The sequence below is a fragment of the Frieseomelitta varia genome, unplaced genomic scaffold (assembly GCF_011392965.1).
Source record: "Frieseomelitta varia isolate USP_RPSP 00005682 unplaced genomic scaffold, Fvar_1.2 scaffold_640, whole genome shotgun sequence".
NCBI lineage: Eukaryota > Metazoa > Arthropoda > Insecta > Hymenoptera > Apidae > Frieseomelitta > Frieseomelitta varia.
This window is the reverse complement of record NW_025110413.1, coordinates 101482-123881: the sequence shown is the minus strand read 5'-3', so window position 1 is coordinate 123881 and position 22400 is coordinate 101482. Positions and strand designations below refer to the sequence as shown.

At 42.3% G+C, this 22400-nt stretch overlaps 1 protein-coding gene across 1 annotated transcript in view; it reads left to right on the top strand.

Annotated features, from left to right (window-relative positions):
- The window catches only part of LOC122534789, a 39476-nt gene that overhangs the window by 11224 nt on the left and 5852 nt on the right, over positions 1–22400 (top strand). The window contains exon 16 of the mRNA XM_043665760.1: positions 21523–21899. Within this exon, the coding sequence (XP_043521695.1) occupies positions 21523–21899 (377 nt within the window). The remainder of the gene's footprint in view (positions 1–21522; positions 21900–22400) is intronic.

Genomic DNA, 22400 nt, shown 5'->3' with positions numbered 1-22400 from the left:
TTACGCGCGTTGCACTCCTCTGTTTATCGCACGTTATGCGTTATTTTGTAACGCAAATTCCGTTACGGATGTAGGTCAATTTCATTCGAGCAGATCGAGCAACGATCTTCCAACTAATTGCCGCTATATTTGAACCATCCAACTGGTTCTCCAACGGTGGGCAACGTTGGCACAAATATCCATTAAATCATCTCTATCCGTCCAACGAATCTAATTCACGGCTTTTAGTTTTCCTTTTTTTTTTTTTTTTGCTTTCGTTTAACAAGCAGAACACTCTTCGACGTTGTTTGTTACTCGTCGAATCGTTGTACCAAACGATTTAACAAACCAATTGACGAAATCGGCCGGCGATCGGCCAAGGTCAACAGCTGTGCTCGCGGTGCGGTGTTTGCGCAATTAACACAGCGCGCTGCAGAGTCGAGGTAACGCAATCGCACGTGTGGAAATCGATACGCCGGTGTAATAAGCGGTCCACGACCGAGGGATAACGACGAGGAGAGGCAGCCCCGGGGCTACGAGTCCAACGCCAACGACTAGACATCGCATTCCACCGCCGATAATGCGTGGGTAGCGGAAAAGCGAGACCGCAATCTCCTCGAGAAAAGAGGATCCCGCGCAACAACGTCCCGGGGGAACGCGTCTACGCGTGTAAGTCGTTTCAACGCAGAAAAACGGAATCACAGCGCTCACCCCCACCGGCGAGTGAAGGAGAAGAGTGTGACATAATGTTACGCGTGTTGCTCCGTTAGGACGAGCTTTAACCTTCGACCTAATATTCCGACGGCTAAGAAAACTGCGTTAGATCACTTGTCCCGAACGAAATGGGCACGATCCAAACACAATTTATAAGTATGACAATCTATAATTCTGCCATCGTCGTCGGTTGGAATGTCGACGATCAAGCTGCGATGATTAGATCTTTTTAACTTTTTCACGTTTTCAGACTTTTGCAAGTGTAATATTGCAAACGCGATATTCGAAAGACTCCGTATCTAGTCTCGCAGATTTTCTTCTCTTTCCGGTGGTCAACGAAGAGCATAACTGTACCAATGACAATGAAAAATTGTCGATAATTTCAGCTGACGTAACCTAGTGAAAAGCGACGGTCCATTTCAAAGCACGAGGCTTGTACTTCGACAGCCGTGAATCTGCTCTTTTCGAAAATGATTTTACATCGCGTAACGGGTGATAAACTGAGGACACATTTTTCTCGAAAATTCAGCCGCGTGTAGAAACATGAAAAAATCTTTCTTCCGAGTAAAACTTTCTTCCGAGTACCATGGTCTTGGAGATTGAAATTGTTTTCTCTACGGTGACCTCTTGAAACTCGCTGTGCGATTTTTTCTTTCGCCGTTTTATTGAATTTGAAACGTCAGATGACAAAATGAGATTTTTGAATTCTTGTCGGTTAATCCTAATATTCAACGTTCAATAAGACAACGAGGAAAAAATTGTAGAACAATGATGGATCTAGTCAAGAAAGGAAATTTTTAATATTTTCAAGCAAGTTTGAATTTTTACAATATTCGAGAAAAAGTGTATCTTCACTTTCTTATCACTACTACGTGATGTTAAATCATCTTCAAAAGAAACGAATTCACGATTATCAAAATAAAATGATATTAAATGGACTACTAGGTTTTACAGTTCAAATTGTTTACAATTTTTCAGTGTTATTGACATAATTACTCTGCTCTTCACTGTACACTGTAGGAATAATCGAAAAGTCCAACAGCTCTTTAATTAGAAATTTCCTTTCTCTCGTTCCTTCTTTCTACTCATTCCTTTCTTTCTCGTCACTATACACCCTTCCTCCCCTGTTTCATTTCCCCAAACCTAATCTAAACTCGCAATCCTTCGATGAAATCGCTTCGTAATCTGTTCTGAGATTGGGTTAATAGGTTAATCAATCCCGTAACGACTCTAATTACTCATGTGGTATGTTACTTGAAATATTAGTCCGGAGAGAAAGGAATCTTTCAATGGCCTGATTAAATTAATTGGTTGCATCGAACGAAAAATTCGCGAACCAACAAAATCGACCGTTTGTCGCGAGAAGATCGAATAATGCATATCCGTGGAACTGAGAATTGAGCAATCGCGGGTTACCTAAGAATCGTTCAGTGTATTAATACTAAAAACAAATAGCCTGACGCTAGCAGAAAACGAAATGGAACGTTCGTGCAATTCACACGTGTGTTGCATACAGTGTTGAATCTTGCAATTAAACACAATTAGCAGACCTGAATGAAACACGGTATAAATAAAGTCTGCAATTATTCGTCTCCAGAAACGAGTTGAGTAGGCCAATCCTACGTTCGTTCCTCGTGTCCAATCAATTTCCTGACTCAGCGAACATGCAAACAGATTTGAAACATTTCAATATCACGTAGGTGATGTTCAAACGATTCTCGCTCCAAAAGAAAGCTTATCAACGTTGCGAATAAAAATCCTGGCAATTGCGAAATGGGATTGCAACGATAGCTCATAATCATGTTTGGGCAAAGCTCGAATTAACGTTGACAAAAGATTTCAAAAACATCTAGGGAGTTTCATCGATGCTCCGTTCAACCATTATTTCGAAATCTCCGTAGATTTATATCTATCACTCGTTCACGAGCTGATTAATTAAAAGAAAGACAGTAGGATCAATTCAGATGAAGACGAACCATTGAAAGACACGCGGCCAGGTGGCCAAGCCAGGTTGAGTTTTATTACGTTCACTGCGAACGTGAGACCAACCAATCGATCGGTCCTATCGTTTTACCCCCACAATCAGTGGCGTAGCGAGCCTTTCGCGGTTGTTATTTCGTATTTTCTAAAACAAACGCACAGATTTCTCCGCTTCCTCGAGCTTCGGTTCTTAGTTTCTTCGTTTTCGATTTTCCACGCAATGCTACCTAGTTTTTCCTTCATTTCCGCGAGGAGAAATCGCTCTCGAGAAACGAAGCTTTCTTCGATCATTTGCTGAAGGAATAATTCATCCCCAAGGTTAACCAGGTCAGATTTGAAGGAAAAGTTTACGGTATAGATATACATATATTTAGAAAATAGAGATCGCTGGTTTATCAGAGACGAAACTTGATCGAAAACCGATCTCTACGCTAATGACAGACGGTCGACATCTTCTCCTCGAGCGGCGAGCCAGGAAAAGAAGAAGGAGGCATTGGCCAGCATATATGACCACTCACTGGAAACGTAATTTACACTAGGCGTTGCCCGAGGTTGCCTAGTTGCATTGCATAGTATCGTGCCATTAGAATTTCCAAGCCGATCGTCGTTAATTGGTCTTGGACGATCTTGGCTTGCGGTTCCACCGCTTGTGCGCAACTGTTTCAAGACCAAAGCAACGTACTCGAATGAAAAAAAAATAATAATAATAATAATAAATACGCGATTCAGTTCAGCCCGTGAAAGAGGTTTATGTACGTCGCTAGAAATTCTTCGTGACACATTTTCTTCAATTCTTTGCCCGGTTCTCAAGAAGCATACTGTGGCAAATTATATTTATTTATTTCCCCCCGTGACACGTAGATTTACGGCCTATTAACTTATTTGTTATTCTACCCAAGATATCTGGGATAAATTCCAGTCTTATAAACGTTCCTCCGAGCGAACTAAAAATTGATCATTTCGCGTTTCGTTGACTGACACTGGCGTGAAAAATTGTGCAAGTCGCGTTGGAAATTCCAAGTTCAAAAGTTTTGATCAAAGATTTATCGAAACGCCGACGAAAAATCGCTGCGACGAAAGGGGAATGAATGATTACTCGGAATGATGGAGTCAAAAGGAACATTAAACAACTAACTCGCGTTAGAAGGCTCCAAGTGAAACAGATTACGATGCGTGTATCATTAGATTGGATCTGCTCCAAGTTAACTGTACGTGAATCACGAATGATAGAACGATCATCAATTACAAACTCGTCCTCAACACGATGTTATGGAAAAATATTTATAAAACGTCACGGCGCTTGAACACGAGATCGAACGAGAACTTTTCCACCGAGTGATAAATGATACGTCGAATTGTTCCTAATGGGGACTCGCAGTTCGCGAGTGAAGATCCACAGCTGTATAATTTCTCGCTAAAACGTCATTTAGCGTACGCAGATCACGCTTTTTGATGCTGTGTACGTTCGCGAAAATTCAGATAAAAATTTCGACACAACAGTTCCAAAATGGAGTTACCACGCAAGATACAAGTTTGGCTGAGAAACTCCGAGGTATCCGTTGACCATTGTTAACACTATACGACCGAGGGAAGAACAGATCGACGAGCATAATTAAATTCATTAAACTCGCCAGTCGGATCACACGTTGGGCGATGAGAACGGGAATATAATTGACTATTATTGCGAGAGAGATTCCTGGAATCTTGCTTCTTTGAAGAAGAAAAAAAAGAAAAAAAGAAGAAACATCGGTATAAAGGGACTACGAACGACGCCAACTTCTTCCGGCCAGCTAGAGAGCCATTGTGAGCAAAAGCAACGTCGCGGTTCGTGCACCATGTCGTCACTTCGACTCGTGACAAAAGCGGCAGGCGACAATTTGTTACCGGTTTTGCACCTTTCCAATGTTTTCCCTTCTTCCCTTCCGCCCGCGATGAGCCTTTACCTTTACCAGAAAACTTTCACCGCGATCCTTCACGTTCGTCGCACTAGTATTTTAGAATTGCACTAGTATTTTAGAATTTTTTTCTTTTTTTATTTTATTTCTATTGTTTAATCACTTGTGTGGGTTAGCGTAAAATCTTAAAATTTATTGCAATATGTATTGTAATATGCACACATTTTGTTATACTTGTCTGAGAAAGTGTTCGAACAGTATTAAGTTGGAAAATTTCGCAAAGCAATCGATGTTTTGGTACAGTATTTCGCAATACTTTGAAGCTGAGGATTCGGAGCGAGTCTCCCGAGAACAAAATGGCACTCGGGAATACTATTTTCTTTTTTTTTTTTATGGTTACAATGCACTTCGAAATCGCATCGTTACATTCCACACGTTGCGAGCAACCGAGGGAAAAAAAAGCAACTCGTCTTTCGCTTCTTCTCGCGCAACAAGAAGTCCCTCGAATTGTAAACGCCTCATTCCCCTGTGCACAGGTGCATCGATGAGCGAATGCACGGTGCGTGCATAACATTACGAGAAATTCGATCTCCACATTCGTAAGTTTCTCCGTTCAGCTAAATCAGCTATCGTACCGTCTCGGTATAATTACACAACGAGAAAAGCTCCGATCGAACCGGTCGGTCTCGGTCCGCAACGCATCAGCCATCTCCTCTATTGCGAATAATTTCTTTCGGTAAAAAAGAGAGCATCCAACTGTGTTCCTGCGTGTGTTTATCATTTGCCAATCTCCAATTGAAATGATCGACTGAATCTTGATCTAGATTGGAAACGAAATTTTCATTTTCTCGGTTGAACGAAGCGATCAAGCCAATGGATTAAAGAGGAAATGAAATTCTTTACGTTTGATTTCAAGTTTTTCTCTCCCTTGGACGCAAAAAGCTGAGAGCAAACGATGTCGATACGCCGAGTTACGCGGCACGTAATTACCAGAATATGAAAACATAACTGTAAACGAACAAGGAGGAGAGCACGAAGCGGCACTCTGCACGAATCTCTCCTGATTAGCAAACAACGAAGGTAGAAACCAAGTTGGAACCATGTCGAAACGAACGTTTCGATCTCAGGCTACCTTCTTCTCTAGACAAACAAAATTGTTCATCGTGCACATGTCGCAGAAGGTGAGAGTCTCGCGGAATTTCGAGAAAAAAAATACGCGACCATTTCGACGCACTAGTTTGGTAGGAGACTGAGCCTCCATGTCATGAAGCAACTAGGTATCAATTGATCGGAAAGAAATGATTATTAACTCGGAGATGCTAGCCAATGATCTTTTAAAGACTAAGAAATTATCGAAAGATTTGAAAATAGTGAATTCTTTTATAATGCAAACATCAAGATTCCATATTACCGTTTATTTATAAAAAATATGGTTTCTTTAACGTATTGTTTAAACAAAAGGTAATTTAAAAGATCGTATTTAAAAGAATACTAATTTCATCAATTTACACAAAAATGGTATCATCGATGATTTCCAAGATATCTGACGAGATCAGATATCTCGTTAAGGGTAGTTTTCACCCCTTCAACATCGACGATTGCCGATAAAAAAAAAAAATACAAATCGTATCAAATATTTTTTCGAGAACTCATCGAAATCGGTGATTCACACTTTTTGGTATGTTAGAAGTCTAAAAATGAAAATTTACGAGTAGGAAATTACGACGAGTACAGCGACGTATCGTGTAACTCTAGGTCGACCGAAATTTGTGAAGATTAAATGCTGACTGCCTTTTTTATTTTTTCAGTCACGTTCTTATACAAGTCTCTATCGATAGTTTTCAGGAGAATATGTATGACTCACAGACCTGATCGTCGATTAAATCGCCGCGCGAACCACGCGAAATTTCATAGAAATTTTCGGTCACAGGCTTGAAAACTTAAAAACTTAAATTCCAAAAATAATAGAAAGCTTGAGTTTCCTCTATTTTCGTTTGTTCGAGGCAGTTTCGCGGATCCGATGCACACGGTTGCACGCGTGGCAGCTCGATGGTTATATTCCCCAGCTGGAAGGAGCCGAAGCCATGTAACGTTCAGGCGCGCCAGCTACTTGGCAGCTTTTTTTCCTTTTTGTTCCAAGCGATTCCAGAGTTCAAGCAACTCGTGTTTACCGGAGGCAACACCTACCTTCTCGCGTACCAGCGATACCAGCATGGAGACCGGAAGCCGTTTGAATTGCTAATGGGACCTGCTAACGATCCTTATCTCCCTCTGACACTCGTGGTCTGGCCTAAATTCTCTCGCCGCGGTGTCCTTCCTTCCCCATCTATAACGCGCCCTGAACCTTCTCGCACATGCTCCACGTGTGAATCACCCTTGCTTCGCTCGTAATTTCTTACGCGAAAATCTCGATTTTTAGACTTACAAGGGAACATACCGATTTTGATAAGATTTGGCATAAGCGATCAAGCACACGGTGCTCGATACCAAGTTTCGGGAATAAATACAATCCACTTTGGCGTGAAATTTTCTCGGCGCCACGTTGAAGAACATCTATTCGACGAAACTGAAGAAAAATTTGAAAAGCTGAGCACGTCTCTTTTCAAAGGAGAAGTCCGCAAAATCTTTTTAAGACTCTGTTCTCTCGCATTTTCTTTGGATCTCTCTCTCTCTCTCTCTCTCTCTCTCTCGCCGATTCTGTGCCGATTCCTTGGTCTTTCCCTTCCCAAGAATCGACGAGAAAAGTGTCGCGACCGTTTCGTCTTCGTAAAAGGTAGACGTGGCGCGTGGCGTTCGTGAGAGGCAGAAATTGCGACAGAGATCGGACGTTAGAAATGGAAAATGTGTCTCTGTCGATCGCGAAACGGGGGAGAGTTTTCCACAGAGCCAGAGACTGGTCTTTCCGGTCACGTCGCGACGACCGCCTTTTACAGCCGATGGATCGCGCGTTCAGAGAACAGATTTCGCCTGGATCGTGGCTGCTGTGTTTTCGTCACATTGGCACGTCTCGTCGCCATACGGTTAATTAAAGAAGGAAGGAGGAGAAAGGGACGAGTCGTTAGAAAATCGCGAGCAAGAGGAAGGGAAGGTTAAGACAGAGAAAGCGTTAAAAAAAAAAACGTTTCACGATGAGTCGAACGGAAATTGGATCGAGTTTCCTTAAAATGGAAGCCTCCTTTCATCAACGTGGAGAGAAGCCTTTTCGAGTGTACAATTTCATAATTCTTCGTTCGCAAAAGATCTCTCGATGCATCAAAGTCAAAGTAACTCGAATAAAAAACAGAAAAAATTTAACTTACATTTTAAAATTCGATTTCTGACCAGTTAATTGCGCTTTTATTTCGAAATAAGTCGCTAATTGCAATTCGTTGCATCTTCGCTATATATTATAATTCTATACTAATATACTATAAATCGCTATATATTATATTATATTATATTATATTATATTATATTATATTATATTATATTATATTATATTATATTATATTACATTATACTATATTATATTATAATGTATTATAATATATATTATATTATATTATAATTTCTATACTATAATTCGCTATATATTGGCGCATTGGTTAACAAACGTCCCCTGTCTCGTCGTCGATCATTGCTAAATCATCAACGATTTCACAGCAAAGAAGAAACGAGGGACTTTGCAGGTTGTAAGGTCGCAGTACGCAGAAACGTGGGAACGTATCGTGTCTTCAGACTCGAAAGGTGGAAGGATCCCCGATCCTTCCGGCGTCGGAAGATAAAAATCATAGCTCGAGTTACATCTTCGTGTAACTTAATCAAACCTCACGCTCTCGTCTGCACTCTGTAAAATGTAATCCTTAAATGAAGTTTATCGAGCACGCGAGCTTCCCGAGACGTGAATCCTTGAGAACGGAACGGAAGTGTATCGGCGGCTTTTGAAAATGGTTGGGCATAGGTTCAACGATCAGGACGCTTCTGAATCAGGCTCGCGTATCATGGGACCCTTTTCAGGGTCCCATACAGTGTAATCGTTCGTTTCCGTTACAACACAACAGATGCGCCTGTTGTTACACGAACACGAGCACGAGTCACGTACGCACATCTTTTGTCGAGCTTCTTTTCACGAGCAGCTCCGATCAGGAATTTCAAGTGTACACGAATTTATATTCCGACGAAAGACTCTTTACAATAGGGCGAAATATTCTTCCACTTGTACTCCCAAGGAAGAAAGAAAGAAAGAAAGAAAGAAAGGGTTTGATATTGTTGTAGTTGAGTGTTTAAGAAAATAACTCGATGATGGACTGGACACTGAGTGTCAAAAGGCACGCGCGTTGTTGTTACTTTCGCGAGCAGGAATTTTTATCTTCGCCAAGTATGTAAGTACGTCTGTCTATCGAGCGTAGAAATTACAATCATTCCTGGTATCCGACTATCATTTCCGGCTCTTTCCAACTGTCCCTTCCGACTTTGATTTCTATTTTATTCACGGTCTTTTCCCTCGATTTCGTTACTTTAACAAGAAATACGATCGTCGCGCACGCTGTTTCACTTTTCTTTTCTCTACCGGCTGCGAGTTGGCTAAAAGCGAGTTACTTTACGCCGTAAAAAAAGAACTCGTCCCGATCGATTGTTAATTACGGAAGTGCAAATAATCACCGACACGATCTGGATGAAGCGGAACAATTAATTTTCCTCCAGCCAGATTAATTTACTTCCTGCTTTTCTCAGAGAGGTCCCGCCTCTCCTCGCGACGTTCGCATATTACCAACAGCCGAGAGTCATTAGGCGGCCTGTCGCCAGTGAAAACTTATGGCGTCCGTTCGTCTTCCGCTCAAACGAGGATTTTCTGGACGTTGCAAATAACCACCCTTTCAGCATGGAAATTAAAAGCTCGATGATGGCGCGAAAAACGACCGATAAATTTCCGAGGCAGAAAATTTTAATAAACGTCGCTTCGAAATTTTAATAAACAACCCCTTCGTTTCTTCGAGTAAAAATCAAGGATATCAAATTAACAGTGATCATATGACAAAGAAACGATCTAATTTTCTTACGCAAAAGGTCAGATGAATATTAATGAAAGCACGTCCGCGATAACTCTTCGTTTCGAGTAGAAACGGAAACTTCGACGACTAGAAAATTTCACTCGCCAGTTACAAAATAAACGGATATTCCTGAAGTGACTAGGTGTTGAACAATTTTACATTCCAGTTCACGATTTTCATAACGTAAGCGTGAATATAGAGTATGTTCTCCGATATAGATTAACGAGACGATGCTTCGTGAGTCGAAGGACGTGAATAATAAAGAAAGAAAAAACATTGCTCATCGGACGTACAGAATACCAAACAACCGAGGGGAATGAAGATTTTTATTGTTATGTACATAAACATCATTGATTAACCACGTTAATTGGCTAATATTCAAGTTGCTCGTTCTTCCGCCGACTTTTAAAACACTCCACTAGTTCGCGAGCACGCGCGACGCATCCGCAACTAGCAGAACTGTACATTCCGGCACCGTTCTGTCATTCCAATCGGGAAAATGAAATTCAAGAAAGATACGGAGGCGCGAGTCTCGAAGCACGACGAGCAATTTGCTCGATCGTCCAGGTTGAACGGACAATTTCGAAGCTGTCGGCGTACGCCGAGTCTCAGGAATTGCACGCGCCAAGTTAATTACAGAGAAAAATACACGCAACTCTGTTGCTCTTTTCGCGCGAATCCAGGTCGTTTAAACGTTCGAACGTTCGTATCTTTCAACGCGCAAGCGACTATCGAGGAATTTCCTAACAATTCCAATAATTTCATTTTTTCCCGCGGCAAATGAAATTACGCGAATCTACCGATCTGTCACTTATTGGAGATAATTCAGAGAAAACTCGGTTTTCTACTCCACATTCCTCGCCTCGTCATTATGCGCGTTCCGATCGGCGCGTAATGAAAAATGAAAAAGAAAAGAAAAAGAATTAAGTTAAGAGAAAGAAGAGGCTGAGGTCGTCGACACTGCCGATCTGGAATCAATGGTGGGAACGAGATGCTTCGACCGTTGAATCGATCAAAATACATTTCCATACGTCCTAATTTTTTTTTTTTTTTTTTCTTCCTCAACAATCTCTGACAAAGAGTCCTCGAGGAATATAGAAAATCCTCGGTTCGCAGAGAGTACCAGACCGCAAGCAAGCCGCAATCTTTCTCTCCGCCGTTCGTGCCGTTTCGTTTTACAAAATCTTTCCGTCAAAATCTTTCGTCATGCAAGTCACAAAAGGGAGAAAAACTTCGTTTTCATAAATGTGGACGATTCGAAAAAACCTTTCAAACACGAAACGAAAATTCGTTATATCGTGGTCCCTTTTGAAAAAATTCCAGCCGGTGTGCTGAAAATCCTTTCGTTTTCTCGCGACTCTATGCACACATTTTCGCGAATTCTCTGGCAAAAAAAAAAAAAAAAAAAAAAAAAAAAAAAAAGGCGACGCGTAAATCACCACCGAAAACCTCTCGGCGCGATTCACTTGGAAACGCAAACGAAATCGCGTTGATCGAATGCCCGTTACTGCACGGATCGTACGCAGTTACACACACACCGGGTGGAAAGGCTCGACCCAGATATCGGTTGCGTTCCGAACGCACCGGCTAGCCACAAGGAGCGCGGCCCCAACAGGAGAACAGCGCTGTCTATCGGGAACCACACGGCTCTTCAGTTCATCGACTGTCGTCGTGCGGTGCACGCTGGTGCAACACTACACACGGTGTAGTTGCCTCTCGCGTTGTACCGAAACCTCGCGTTGTAGAAACTTCGCGATCGTGCACGCCGATCCCATTTTTTTTATTTCGCGCGATACTCAGTGAGTGAATCGGATCAGCCGGCAGAGAATCGACGCGGTAACAGTGACATGTGAGCCATTCCTGCGCGGTTCGTTTCAATTCACGTTTCACTTCCCTCGAACGTACCGTGCATTTTTCATCTGGAGAATTTTTCGCCCGAAGTCGATAATCGTTCGTACGATCTTGCTCGAAACATTGGTGGAAAGATTGTGAGATTACGTTGGAGAGATGGGCGAACTTTACATGTTATTTCAATGATTAGAAGATATATAGAAATGATGCTGGAAATCTGACGAGATTTAAGAACAGTAGAATCAAATTTCGTAGGTCCAGTGAGCAGAATTTAATAATAAAAGAAATAAAAGAGTCACTGCTTGGGTGTTCGCTTGCCCAACAGGTAACGAGGATAATGAAAGCTAATTGGGTGATATTTCGTGGTTAGTTTGCTGTGCAGACTCGGTAGTCCCCGTAGACTTGGTGTTGTCCCCTGTCATTTGTCGCGAGCAGCATCGAGTAATTTTTAAATTTGCAACGCGCGAAGAAATTACATGGAAATTTCGCAGTTCACCGCGTGTTGCCCGATGTTCAGCTTTTCTCGCTCGTTTCTCACTCGTTCGACGTAATTCGCCGAGTGGAAAAGAAGGTATCGAAGAAACCGCGTTGCGTAACCAACAGGGGAATTCTACGAATGTGCCGCGCCAAGTGTGCGACGATGAAAGAAAGAAAGAAGGAAATGCTCGCCAGTCCAGTCTGTCAAATCAACGCAGCTCGTTTCTTGTCTACCGACGACGTCCTTTCCAACGCGAGTCGCCGCACTTTTTTTCTTCTCCTTTTCTCCTCCATTTGCGCAGTTTTATTTGCATTGATCACTGTAACGTCTGGTACTTCTTTACGTAACACGTGTTTCTTCCTTCGTTTTCTATTTTCGCATAGCTCGCAGTCATCACGCTTCCTCTCCTTTCGTAATTGTAAAACACGTTCGTTACGTTGATCTTCTTCATTGAAAATTATTTGACTTTCGCGCGACGAGAGAATGGTATCTTTCATCAATTAGCTTTTGCATTTAGCGTTTCAATTCTTCGTTATCTCTTCGTTTGTTTTATCAAGGAATATTAAATTCGTTCGAGTCTCACGCTGATCAACGAATTGGACATTCGTTCTGTTACGAGTCTCTCGTTTCTTTTGTAAATCGAATTCAAATTCGATCGCAAATAATTATTCGCGCATCATCTTCAGAGGCAGGCTCCATACACGCCGGCCGTATAACAGTATAACCGTTGCGGTAACGTGAAATCATCAGGCGGTCTTGTAATTAATAGCGCGGGACTCGAATGAAAAAAAAAAAAAAAAAAAAAAAATACACACTCCGAAACACATCGTGTGCAACATCTGCGTTTCCTGATTCGTAAGAAGATGAATCCATCTTTCATCGGTGAGACGAAAATTTCCCAGCGAACGAACGATGGAAAATACTGAGATGCCCGACAGACATGTTCTCATCTTATTCTCTGGCAAACTTGTTGCAAAATATTAATGTCGATTCAATAATATTCTATTCTAAGCGATAGTCGACAAATTCCTCTCGATGGTAAATAAAATAATACTGTAGGAAAATACTGTAGGAAATCTTGTAAAATTCAATACGATCGGCGACGATAGAATCGCGAGCAACGAAGGCTACACCCTGTTCCTCCTCCCTCGAGCAATGTCACGCGTGATACGAGGCGCCGACATCGCGAGAATAACGGTCTCGATCTCGATCGCGATCCTGTCGCAATAAATCGGTTTCGCTTGCCCCCAGTGTCATGGCGAAATCTCGGTATTCATGTCGTCCAAGGCTCGATTACGGGTACGAGCAAACCTCGTTGTTTACCTCGTATACCTGGCGGCGTGCCTTTCCTATCCGCGAGGGAATTATTCGCCTCTCGTCGCCAGACTGCATCGCACGCCTTCGATAATTGTTTGCCGGATGAGCCGAGCCCTGCGCGTTCTCTTAAAATATTCGTTACGACTGCCTGCAAACATTCCGCGTGTTCACCTGACTACAGATTCCGCGACGGCGATGCCAAGGGATGACGCGATGGTCGCAAGCATGATTCTTGCCGAGAGAGAGTGGTGGAATCGAGATGTTTGAAGCGCGTGTCTTTCTTCTGTCGAGTTTTTTTTTTTTCAGAAAGTGGAGTGAGTAAGAAAAGAAAATTAAGAATAATTAAGATGCTTTTGAAGAAAAAAAATTGAAGATATCTCAAGCTGAAGCTGCTCAAGCTTCATTTTAATCGCTCCGGATTCTTCGTACAGATAGGGGAGAAAGTGTATCCGGTTCGACGAAGAGATCGAGACGCACCTGATTACTTGTTTCCATAAATTTCCTCGGAGGAACAATCAGAATTCTGTGGTACATTCTGTATTAATGTTCTATTCTAATCGTCGATTATATTATTTGTTCGTCCTGCAGCGAACGTTCATCCAAGATGAAAGCTGATAATAATATTCTGTTGCAAGGAGATATTTCGAAACTCGTCTGGGGTTAGCCTTCGAAGATACATATCGTCGTACGTACGCGAAATTACAAAGGACCGTCTAAGCTCTTGTCTATTTTTCCATCGGTGGTTCCTCGATCGAAGAAGCGACCGCGAGAAAGGAGGAAAAATAGGCGTGTGATCGCGATCTCTTCCTTACGCAAGCCTGGCAATCTCGTACGAGATCGTTAACGATCCCCCCCGGTGTACGCAAGTTTACGCGTTCCGTGGATAGCTGTCCGCATACCAAAACAACCTTTCATCCGAGATATCGATCTTCGATCGAGAATAATAGTCATTGATTGATCATAAACTTGTTTCAACATCGCGTCGTTTCTCATCAAGCAATGTAAATTAACACGGACAACCTTCGTCTGCTCGAAGAAAATTGTACGACGACAATTCCAGCAAAATATACCGCGACGTTTTGTAAAAAAAATCTTTCAAGGAAATCTACGTTTCTTCGTCGTTTCGTCAAACAATATAAAGTAACGAACAGCCATATTCACAGAAGAAAACTGTACGACGATAATTTTAGCGTCAATATTCCGCGATGTTTTGTTAAACCTTTCGAGAAAATTTACGCTCATTTTTAGAATCTGACTTGAGAATCTGTGTCGTCTAAAAAAGCGTCGATGTTTTTTAATCGATCGATACACATACACTCGCGTATAATTTTTATACAATCGCTTGTTAATCGAAACATGTTCTGCTCATTTAATTAGAGCCACGTAACAGAGCAGAACGATGCATTAGCTGCTAATTAGCTGTTTCCTCGCCGGACGCGAGACGAGTATTTTGAACACAATCGATAAAGCCAATATACATAAATCCCTAGATTTTATTTCTCGCTTATGCAGGAACTTGAGAAATCCTACCACTCTCGGAACACGTTGTATAATGCGTTCGTTTTTGCCCCATTATGGTACGTGCTAGTGTCATCTGGTCTTCTGACCAGGTTACACATACACGCAACTTCTAGAGAGGACTCGGAATAGATTTCTAAGATTCGCATCGCGAGCTCTTGACAGTTCTATGCATCCTGCGTAATAGGATATCTGCCCGTCAGAATTCAAATAAACAAATCCTCCAGAAAAATCCTCCCCCGTTGCCTCTGAAGAAAAGGATAACTAGACATCCTTGAAGTCACGTTTCGTTCTTTCTTTTTTTTCTTTTCGAATTCGAAAAAGTCGCTGCTTCGTGTCGATAAAAGGGAAATAAATTTCTTCGGGAGACGAGTATCCTTGCTTTCGACGTACAATTTCGCGAAACGTTGGGAAACGAGCAACGAAGCGGCTAAAGCAGCGCGGCAAGCATCACCGTTCAAGGCTAAAATTATAATTTCAAATAATCTTCGAGAGAGAGAGAGAAAGAGAGAGACGAAAATATAGCGGATCCACTTTTTGACCGCGTTGTTTCCTGCTCGTTCGCTCGCGATTGAATTAAAGTAAAACGAAGGACGTTTAGTGGGTCATAAGATGCTCGTCCCCCAATCAGTGACACACTGACTAGGAATGACTGGATTCCGCTTCCTACTTTTTCCTCGGCCATCATCGAGTACCGACTGTAGCCGTCGATTTGAATCTGGGTTCTAAATAATCTCCATCGTTTTCCCCTCTCGACGAGACTCGAACGTTACATGAATTCTTGAACGATAAAGAGGACAGGTGAACACTCTCTGAAATATTCCAACTGATTTCAAGCACATCATCAGGCAGCATCCATCCAGCAGGCAAATTGAATTTTTATCGAGCCGATCGCCTCTCTCCAACTCTCGAGCAACCATTCCGACATTTAAATTAACAGGAAATAAAGAATTCCCTTTTGGAGAGGAAGAGCGCAACGTTCTCCGAGCCCGTTGATGGGAAAAGCCAGTTTTCATTAAAAGCGAAGAGAACCCCTTTAAATAGGCGCGATAAGCCGAACATCCAAGAAAGCAGAGGCCTTTCTCATTCGTTGCCGGGGCAAAAGGAGAGTTTGTTAGCGCGGAATAATTGCAATGAAAAGTGCACATTGTTCCTCGGTCTCACGACACAAGCTTCTTCGGTCGGTCTTCTCACGAGGCCCTGAAGAAGAAGGTCCTTCTTCCGTGATCCACATTTGGCTTTGCGTGCGGTAACGAGGCCAGTTTACTACGGTTTTTCTTTTCGCGGAGATTCGGCTTCGTTATCGAAGGAAATCCATCTTCGGTCTTTCACCGAAAGAAATCGGTTGTTAGATCTTCGCTGTCCCGTCATTCTTCTAAAAATCACATCTCGTTAATTTCTTTTTTTCTTTTCTTTTTTTCGAATGTCCCGCGATAGTTTCATCGATCAATATCTCACGGATATTCGCACACGATATTCCGTTCCTTTTTCTCTTCGAAATTTAATTGCCACGGATTTGTGTTTCTTTTTTCATTGAAGTTAACGATTCCAAGCATCATATATGAATATATATATCGTATATAAGCGACAGGTTTAATGCACAAGTTATGCTCGAGTTTCACCGTGTGCTTCTGACATCGCGGCTCGCTTCACAAGCGTTTCCTTTTCTCTTGTTAATTGTAATAGCATTAAAGGTCTTCGGTATCGGTAGATTCGAAACCAAAGAAAGTTCACGGTCGCCGTGCGTAAACGATCCTCGGTTTGGGGAATCAAGGTCAATTGCATTCTATGAAATATAATTTCTATACGTTCGTTGTGCTCGATGGCCTGTGTCACGCAGAAATCGAGTTTGATGAAAGCGACTCCCTTTGCTCGCAGCGCGATGTTTCGAGTTACGGTGACGTTCTCGAAACGTTTCGCTGCACTTTAACACAATAAAGACACTCGTGTCAGCGGTTATTTTCGCGGCATCGAGCCGCTCGAGAAAATTCACGAGTCCTTGTGACTATGTACTCCAGATTCGCGCGCGTAAATTTTGAATGAAAACCACACAGTGCACGGTACGTTCGGGGAACATTTCCTCCACATTCTCTCAACGAAAAAAGCTTGACGATCACTTGATAATTAAATCAATACCTAAAGATTCGCGGAATCGTCATCTCGGACAAATTCGGTGGATGATCGAACAACCACAGAATGGTCGACTGGTGTCTCTATGACTAAACAGATCCAAATGCGCTCGATCGAGTCAACGTGCAAAGTCAACTGACGAAAATGGAGAGAGAGGTTTCCGATACCGAGGGGATCTTCTCCAAGAGACTGTCGAGCAACTGGGCAGAACTGCCGACAACTCTGAGGAAGAAGCCGAAGCATCGGCCGGAGATTCTCTCGCAGTTCGTCGATCCCTCGGAGATCTCCGAGAACGAGTCCACCAGAAAAATCGAGCCGAAGCCGTTCAACAACGTTCAAAGGATCGTGAGGAGGTCCGAGTTTCTTCGTAAACTGGAAACGAGCGAAAATGGGAAGAACGTGAAGCTCGACGGGAAGAGATCGTCCGAGTACTTGTTCCCTCGCGTGGACGAGGACTACAGGAAGCATTACGACGACCACGACTCGAAGCTTGGCCCACGGAGAAAAAGCATAGGGAATCTCGGTGATCATAGGAAGTTCGATCACAAGAACTTCTCCGACGAAGATCGCAAGACCAATTCTCCGGACAGCCTGCTGGTGAAGTCCTCCGAGTCGGACTTGAGCAGCGACGAATACGGGCAGACGGACGACTCCGGGGCGTTCTTGGAGAAGGCCTCCAACCGTGAAAAGGCGCCGAAGAACGAGCCGAGGAACAGGTTCATTAAATTTTTCGCGAAGGACGAGTGCAGAAGGAAGAAGAAGCTTCCGGAAGATAAGAAGACGTCCACGGAGTCCGGTCATTTGGACGTGAACAAGAACAACGTCAAGCAAATCCACCGAGGCGTGGAATCGATCAAGAAAGACACGAAATGTCAGCAGAAGTTCGAATACGAGAACATACCGAGGATCGACATGTCTAAATTGGATCAGAAGCCTTACTTGAGTCCCATTGCCTCGACGGTCAACTCGATGATCAACACGACCAACTGCGATCGTCCGGCCCAACCGACGATCGAGCAGCTGAGGATCGAGGAGGGTTGCTTGTTGAGAAACTCGAGGAACTCGAGTCCTTTGACGCTTGGTCCTGGCAGCGAGACGAAACATCGAGCTCAATCTCCGGCCAAACAGAGTCAAAACGTCACCGAGGGCATCCAGGTGAACGAGCTGATCCAGGATTTCTACGACAGCGATCAGATCGCTGGCAAAGTGAACGGGGAGCGGAAAGTCTCGAAAATGGAGACGATCACGGAGGAGAACGCGGATGGAAGCAAGCTGAGCGTCAGGGAGATCCTGAAGAGATTCGAGGAGCTGAGGACGCAGAACGAGACGCAGGTGGAGGAGAAGTCGAACGACAAGACCCTCACCACGATACAAGAGACCTTGAAGAAACTCGACGAGAAGGTCAAGAGCTACCAGGTCACGATTCCGATAAAAATTCCTGTCCCCGATTAATACATTACTTCGTAAATCCTGCTCTTGATTCTCAGCTCGCTCTATCGTACTACTTTATATTTATTATTTCAACGAGGCGAGGAATACAGCAGCGAATAAATCACAAATTAACCGCGAAATCTCTAATTGCACTTGCTACTACGCTTGTTCCGTTTATCCGCGGCACGAAAACTGGATAACCAATTAGTTGCAAATTGGATATTTTGTCTAACGATGTTCTCTTTTTCTCCTTTTTTTTCTTTCTCCATTATGTTACGTGTAACGCGCGTTTCGTGAGCGGTATTGCTAGTAGTTAAACACATATTCGAGCCGATTATTAACCAACCAACGACTTCTATCAAATTATATAACACAGGAAGAGATCAGAGCTGATTTAATTATATAATATCTCTAGCGAATGCGCGAGTTATTTTAGATCTACGATTTGTGCCACGTATGCGTAACATATTTTAATTGACAAAAAGCAACAATAACTGAAAGGATAATTGAAAAGAAGTTACTTAACTGTCGTTAAACCAACGAAATATTAACCATCGGTTATTTTTTCCTTCGATGATCGATCGAAAAATCATTCTCACCAAATGAGTATCATTCGATACTCGATAATTATACGTAATTAATGCGTAAAGCATTGACGTAATGTTCTTCGTAAAAAAAAAAAAAAAAACCATCAACGTCAACTCGTACGTTTAACAATCAACAAAGATCGATCGAGACGCGTTATCCTCGATGCTCTAATTACGTAAAAATGTATTTTCAATGCTAAGAGATCAACTCAAAAGACGAGCAATTTCCAAAAGCGAGAAATCGTCGGAAGTGTAAAAAATTTTTACCGTTAGGCGGACGATATAAAGTGTCGAAAAAGAACGCAGGAGAGATACTGCGTTCGCCGCGTGCTCGTACAACCGACCTTGTTTACATCGGCACTGTTCCGCGATATTAGTAAAATGTTACCAGGTGGTAAAGATACCGTAATTAAAGGCCGCGTGGAGTGCAACAAGCGTGACGATTAAAAACTTTCGAGAGAATTAACGACGCCACCTTAGAGTCGTATTGTTCGTTCCGGCAATTAAGGTTAACGAAAAAAAAAAAAAAAAAACGCCTAAAACAGCGTGCTTACCTCCTTTCATGACGAGTTTCGTATCTTAATTTTTCCCGATGTCCGTCTGGCTTCTGATTTGAATTACCATTTGAATTACCATTTACCAAGAAGAATAGGTGGAAAATTCGATATCAATCTCGAAAGGAAACGCGAGATAATTTTCTTTTTTTTTTTGAGAATTATGATAAATGAAACGTTGTACCTAGATATACGATTTGAGAGATTACGCGGCGAAAATCCCTGATAGGATTGCGGCGCAATTTATTTCACAAACAGGCCGGAGAGAAACAAGTGGATGGTTATTCTTATTAATACCATTGCCGTAACTATGTGTGCCCACGTTTTACCACCGTTGCATTAACGATTATGTGGGTCAGGGTCAACATCTGCTTATCTCACTCGCTCAGGCACAATCAGGTTTCGTTTCAGCAGAGTTTCAGTTTATCGATATACCAGGTGCTACGCTATTTATTAATCTGTGGTATTTTATGTATTTTTATCGTCCGAATTAATTGTCATTAAAATGCGAGAGACGCGAGTCTAAAAAAAAGCTTGATAGAAAAACTTTCCTGATAAGGAAAACTCTGTTCCTAAAATAACGTACAAACTCGAAAGAAACAAAAATTGACAATGCACTGTACGTTCCATTATTTTCGGACAATGGCTACTTATTACATTGAGAATTACGAGCAAATTGAGAGTTACGTTATTGCAGTATCATTCCTGCAATAGCGCCGCGGAAAAATTACAGTTCCAGATGAAAGAAATCGCAATTTAGTAAATATATGTCAGCTGCGGTAATAATAATGGCAATCATGTGGAGCAATAAACTTCGACTTTCACGACATTACCGCCGTTGGAAAAGTGTAAAAACGCGTACAACGGATGCCACCGATTTTTTTCCCCCCCAACTAAACTATCGTTCTATGACGTTTAGTAATTGAATAACTTTTAAGCAGATTCTAGTTTCTAGCTCGTCTATGAAACCGGTATAGTTACACGGATGTGATGTGATAAAAAAAGGAAGGAAAAAGTCGGTCATAGATCATTCGTGGATTATTCATTTGCAATCGTTCGATTAATAACCAAAGTCTGATTGGAGGCAAGACGAAGAAACGAGAAGTTTCGAATCATCACGTATTTTAATTTTATTAGGTAGAATAGAGAAATTTTACTATACACACACAGAGAGAAAGAAATACTTTACAAAATTTTTGGACGTTAGCGTGGTTGCTCGAATTCCTTTATCGAGTCTGGCTCGCGTGCCAGGGGAAATCCGTTTTCTCGTTCGCGAGATCGATCTCGAGGTGGATGTGTCGGTGAAAAGCAGGAAACGCGAGCCGAAAGAGAAAATGAATAATAGAAAAAGGTCGAGAAACCGTCGTGAAAATCAGGGCGACGTAACGCCCACACACGAGGTTTTTACACCGGCAGTTTACGCATTCGAACGCGAATTGATCTTTCGATCGCGATAAGAAAACGGAAGACGCTCGTTCGCGGAACGCAAGATCCAGACCTTTGACCAACGCAGTGTGGCAAAGAGCATCGCGCCGGAAATGAAAAGTAGTAGTTTAGCTGGCGATATTCACTTGGCGTTTTTCTTATTGGTGATTTATGAAAATCCATCGGCTATAATATTTGTAATTATCTCTTCTCCTTTTTCTTTTTCAATTCAAAGTGAAACGATTTCCTCCGCTCTAGATCGACAATCCCTCCCCTACCCTGAGAGACATGTGAAAGTTCAATTTGGTCGTTAGAGTAAACGATATCACTATTCGCTTAAAGACCAACTTTCTCAGTTATAAATACCCGATACATTTCGCCGTATATCAAAGACATAATTAATAGCGATAAATTAATCAATACGATAAAAGTAGACGTTCGTGACATTTTCGCGATTTTGGTTCTAATTTGAGATTTCTTTCAAAAAAGATTTAAACGAATGCGTGCTCGAGGATTCCAAATTTCAAATTTTGATCGAAAACATCGTTCGAGTTGGACACCTCGAGCTTTTTAAAATTCAGAAAATCAAGTAAAGTAAGAATAATTAAAAAAAATGGTACGTTACGGTTGCAGGTGGAGCAGAAGCCGCTGCACAAGTCGAATCATCACGAGAATCACGTGTCTCAGATCACGAAATCGATCCAATCGCAGGCGAATCACAGCACGTCGAATCACGTTCAATCCCACGGCCAGGCTAATCATATTATCTCGAACCACGAGAACCACGTGTCCGTCGGTCGTGTGCCGAACCACGTGTCGGCGACAAACCAGACGAACCATCAGAAAAACCAGCAGAACCAGCGGCTCAGCCCGAATCAGGAATGGCGGCAACCGGAAGACAACGGCAGATTGCAAGAAGATGGCATCTACGAGAGCGGGCCGGTCGTCAACGACGGAAAACACTCTCTGCTGCAGTACGCCATGCTCAACTTTAGACAAAGCACGGAGAAGTTAGTATTCTACTTGTCTCAATTCGTTTTACAATTACTATAAAATTCTTATTCTTAATGTTAATTCAATCGAAGGAAATTGAAGTTTTCCTACTTTATTTGAATGAAATTTCGACGCGCCTGTTTAATAATTTAAAAAAAAAAGAAAGAAAGATGAAGATTGTAACGTATTTTCTTATTCATATTTCGCAATATGTTACACGCTCTCGACTTGGATCGAGTAAGTATCGAAAAATACGTTTCTCGCAATGAGAAACAAATTCCTGCTCCCTTATCATCCTAAATGAACGGAGAACGATTTTACCAAAAGGAGGTAAATCGCAATAAAAGAGAAATTAATGTTAACCGACTAATTAGTCCCTCTTACGCAAGAAACAGCAGCCAGCCGTGTTGAGAAAGCATAACGCACTGCAGTTCTCAGAGTAACATCGACCATCTTAGTGAACGCGCGACTAACGAGTACAGCTCGTCTCCATTTGGCGTCGTTCAATGTTACGAGAA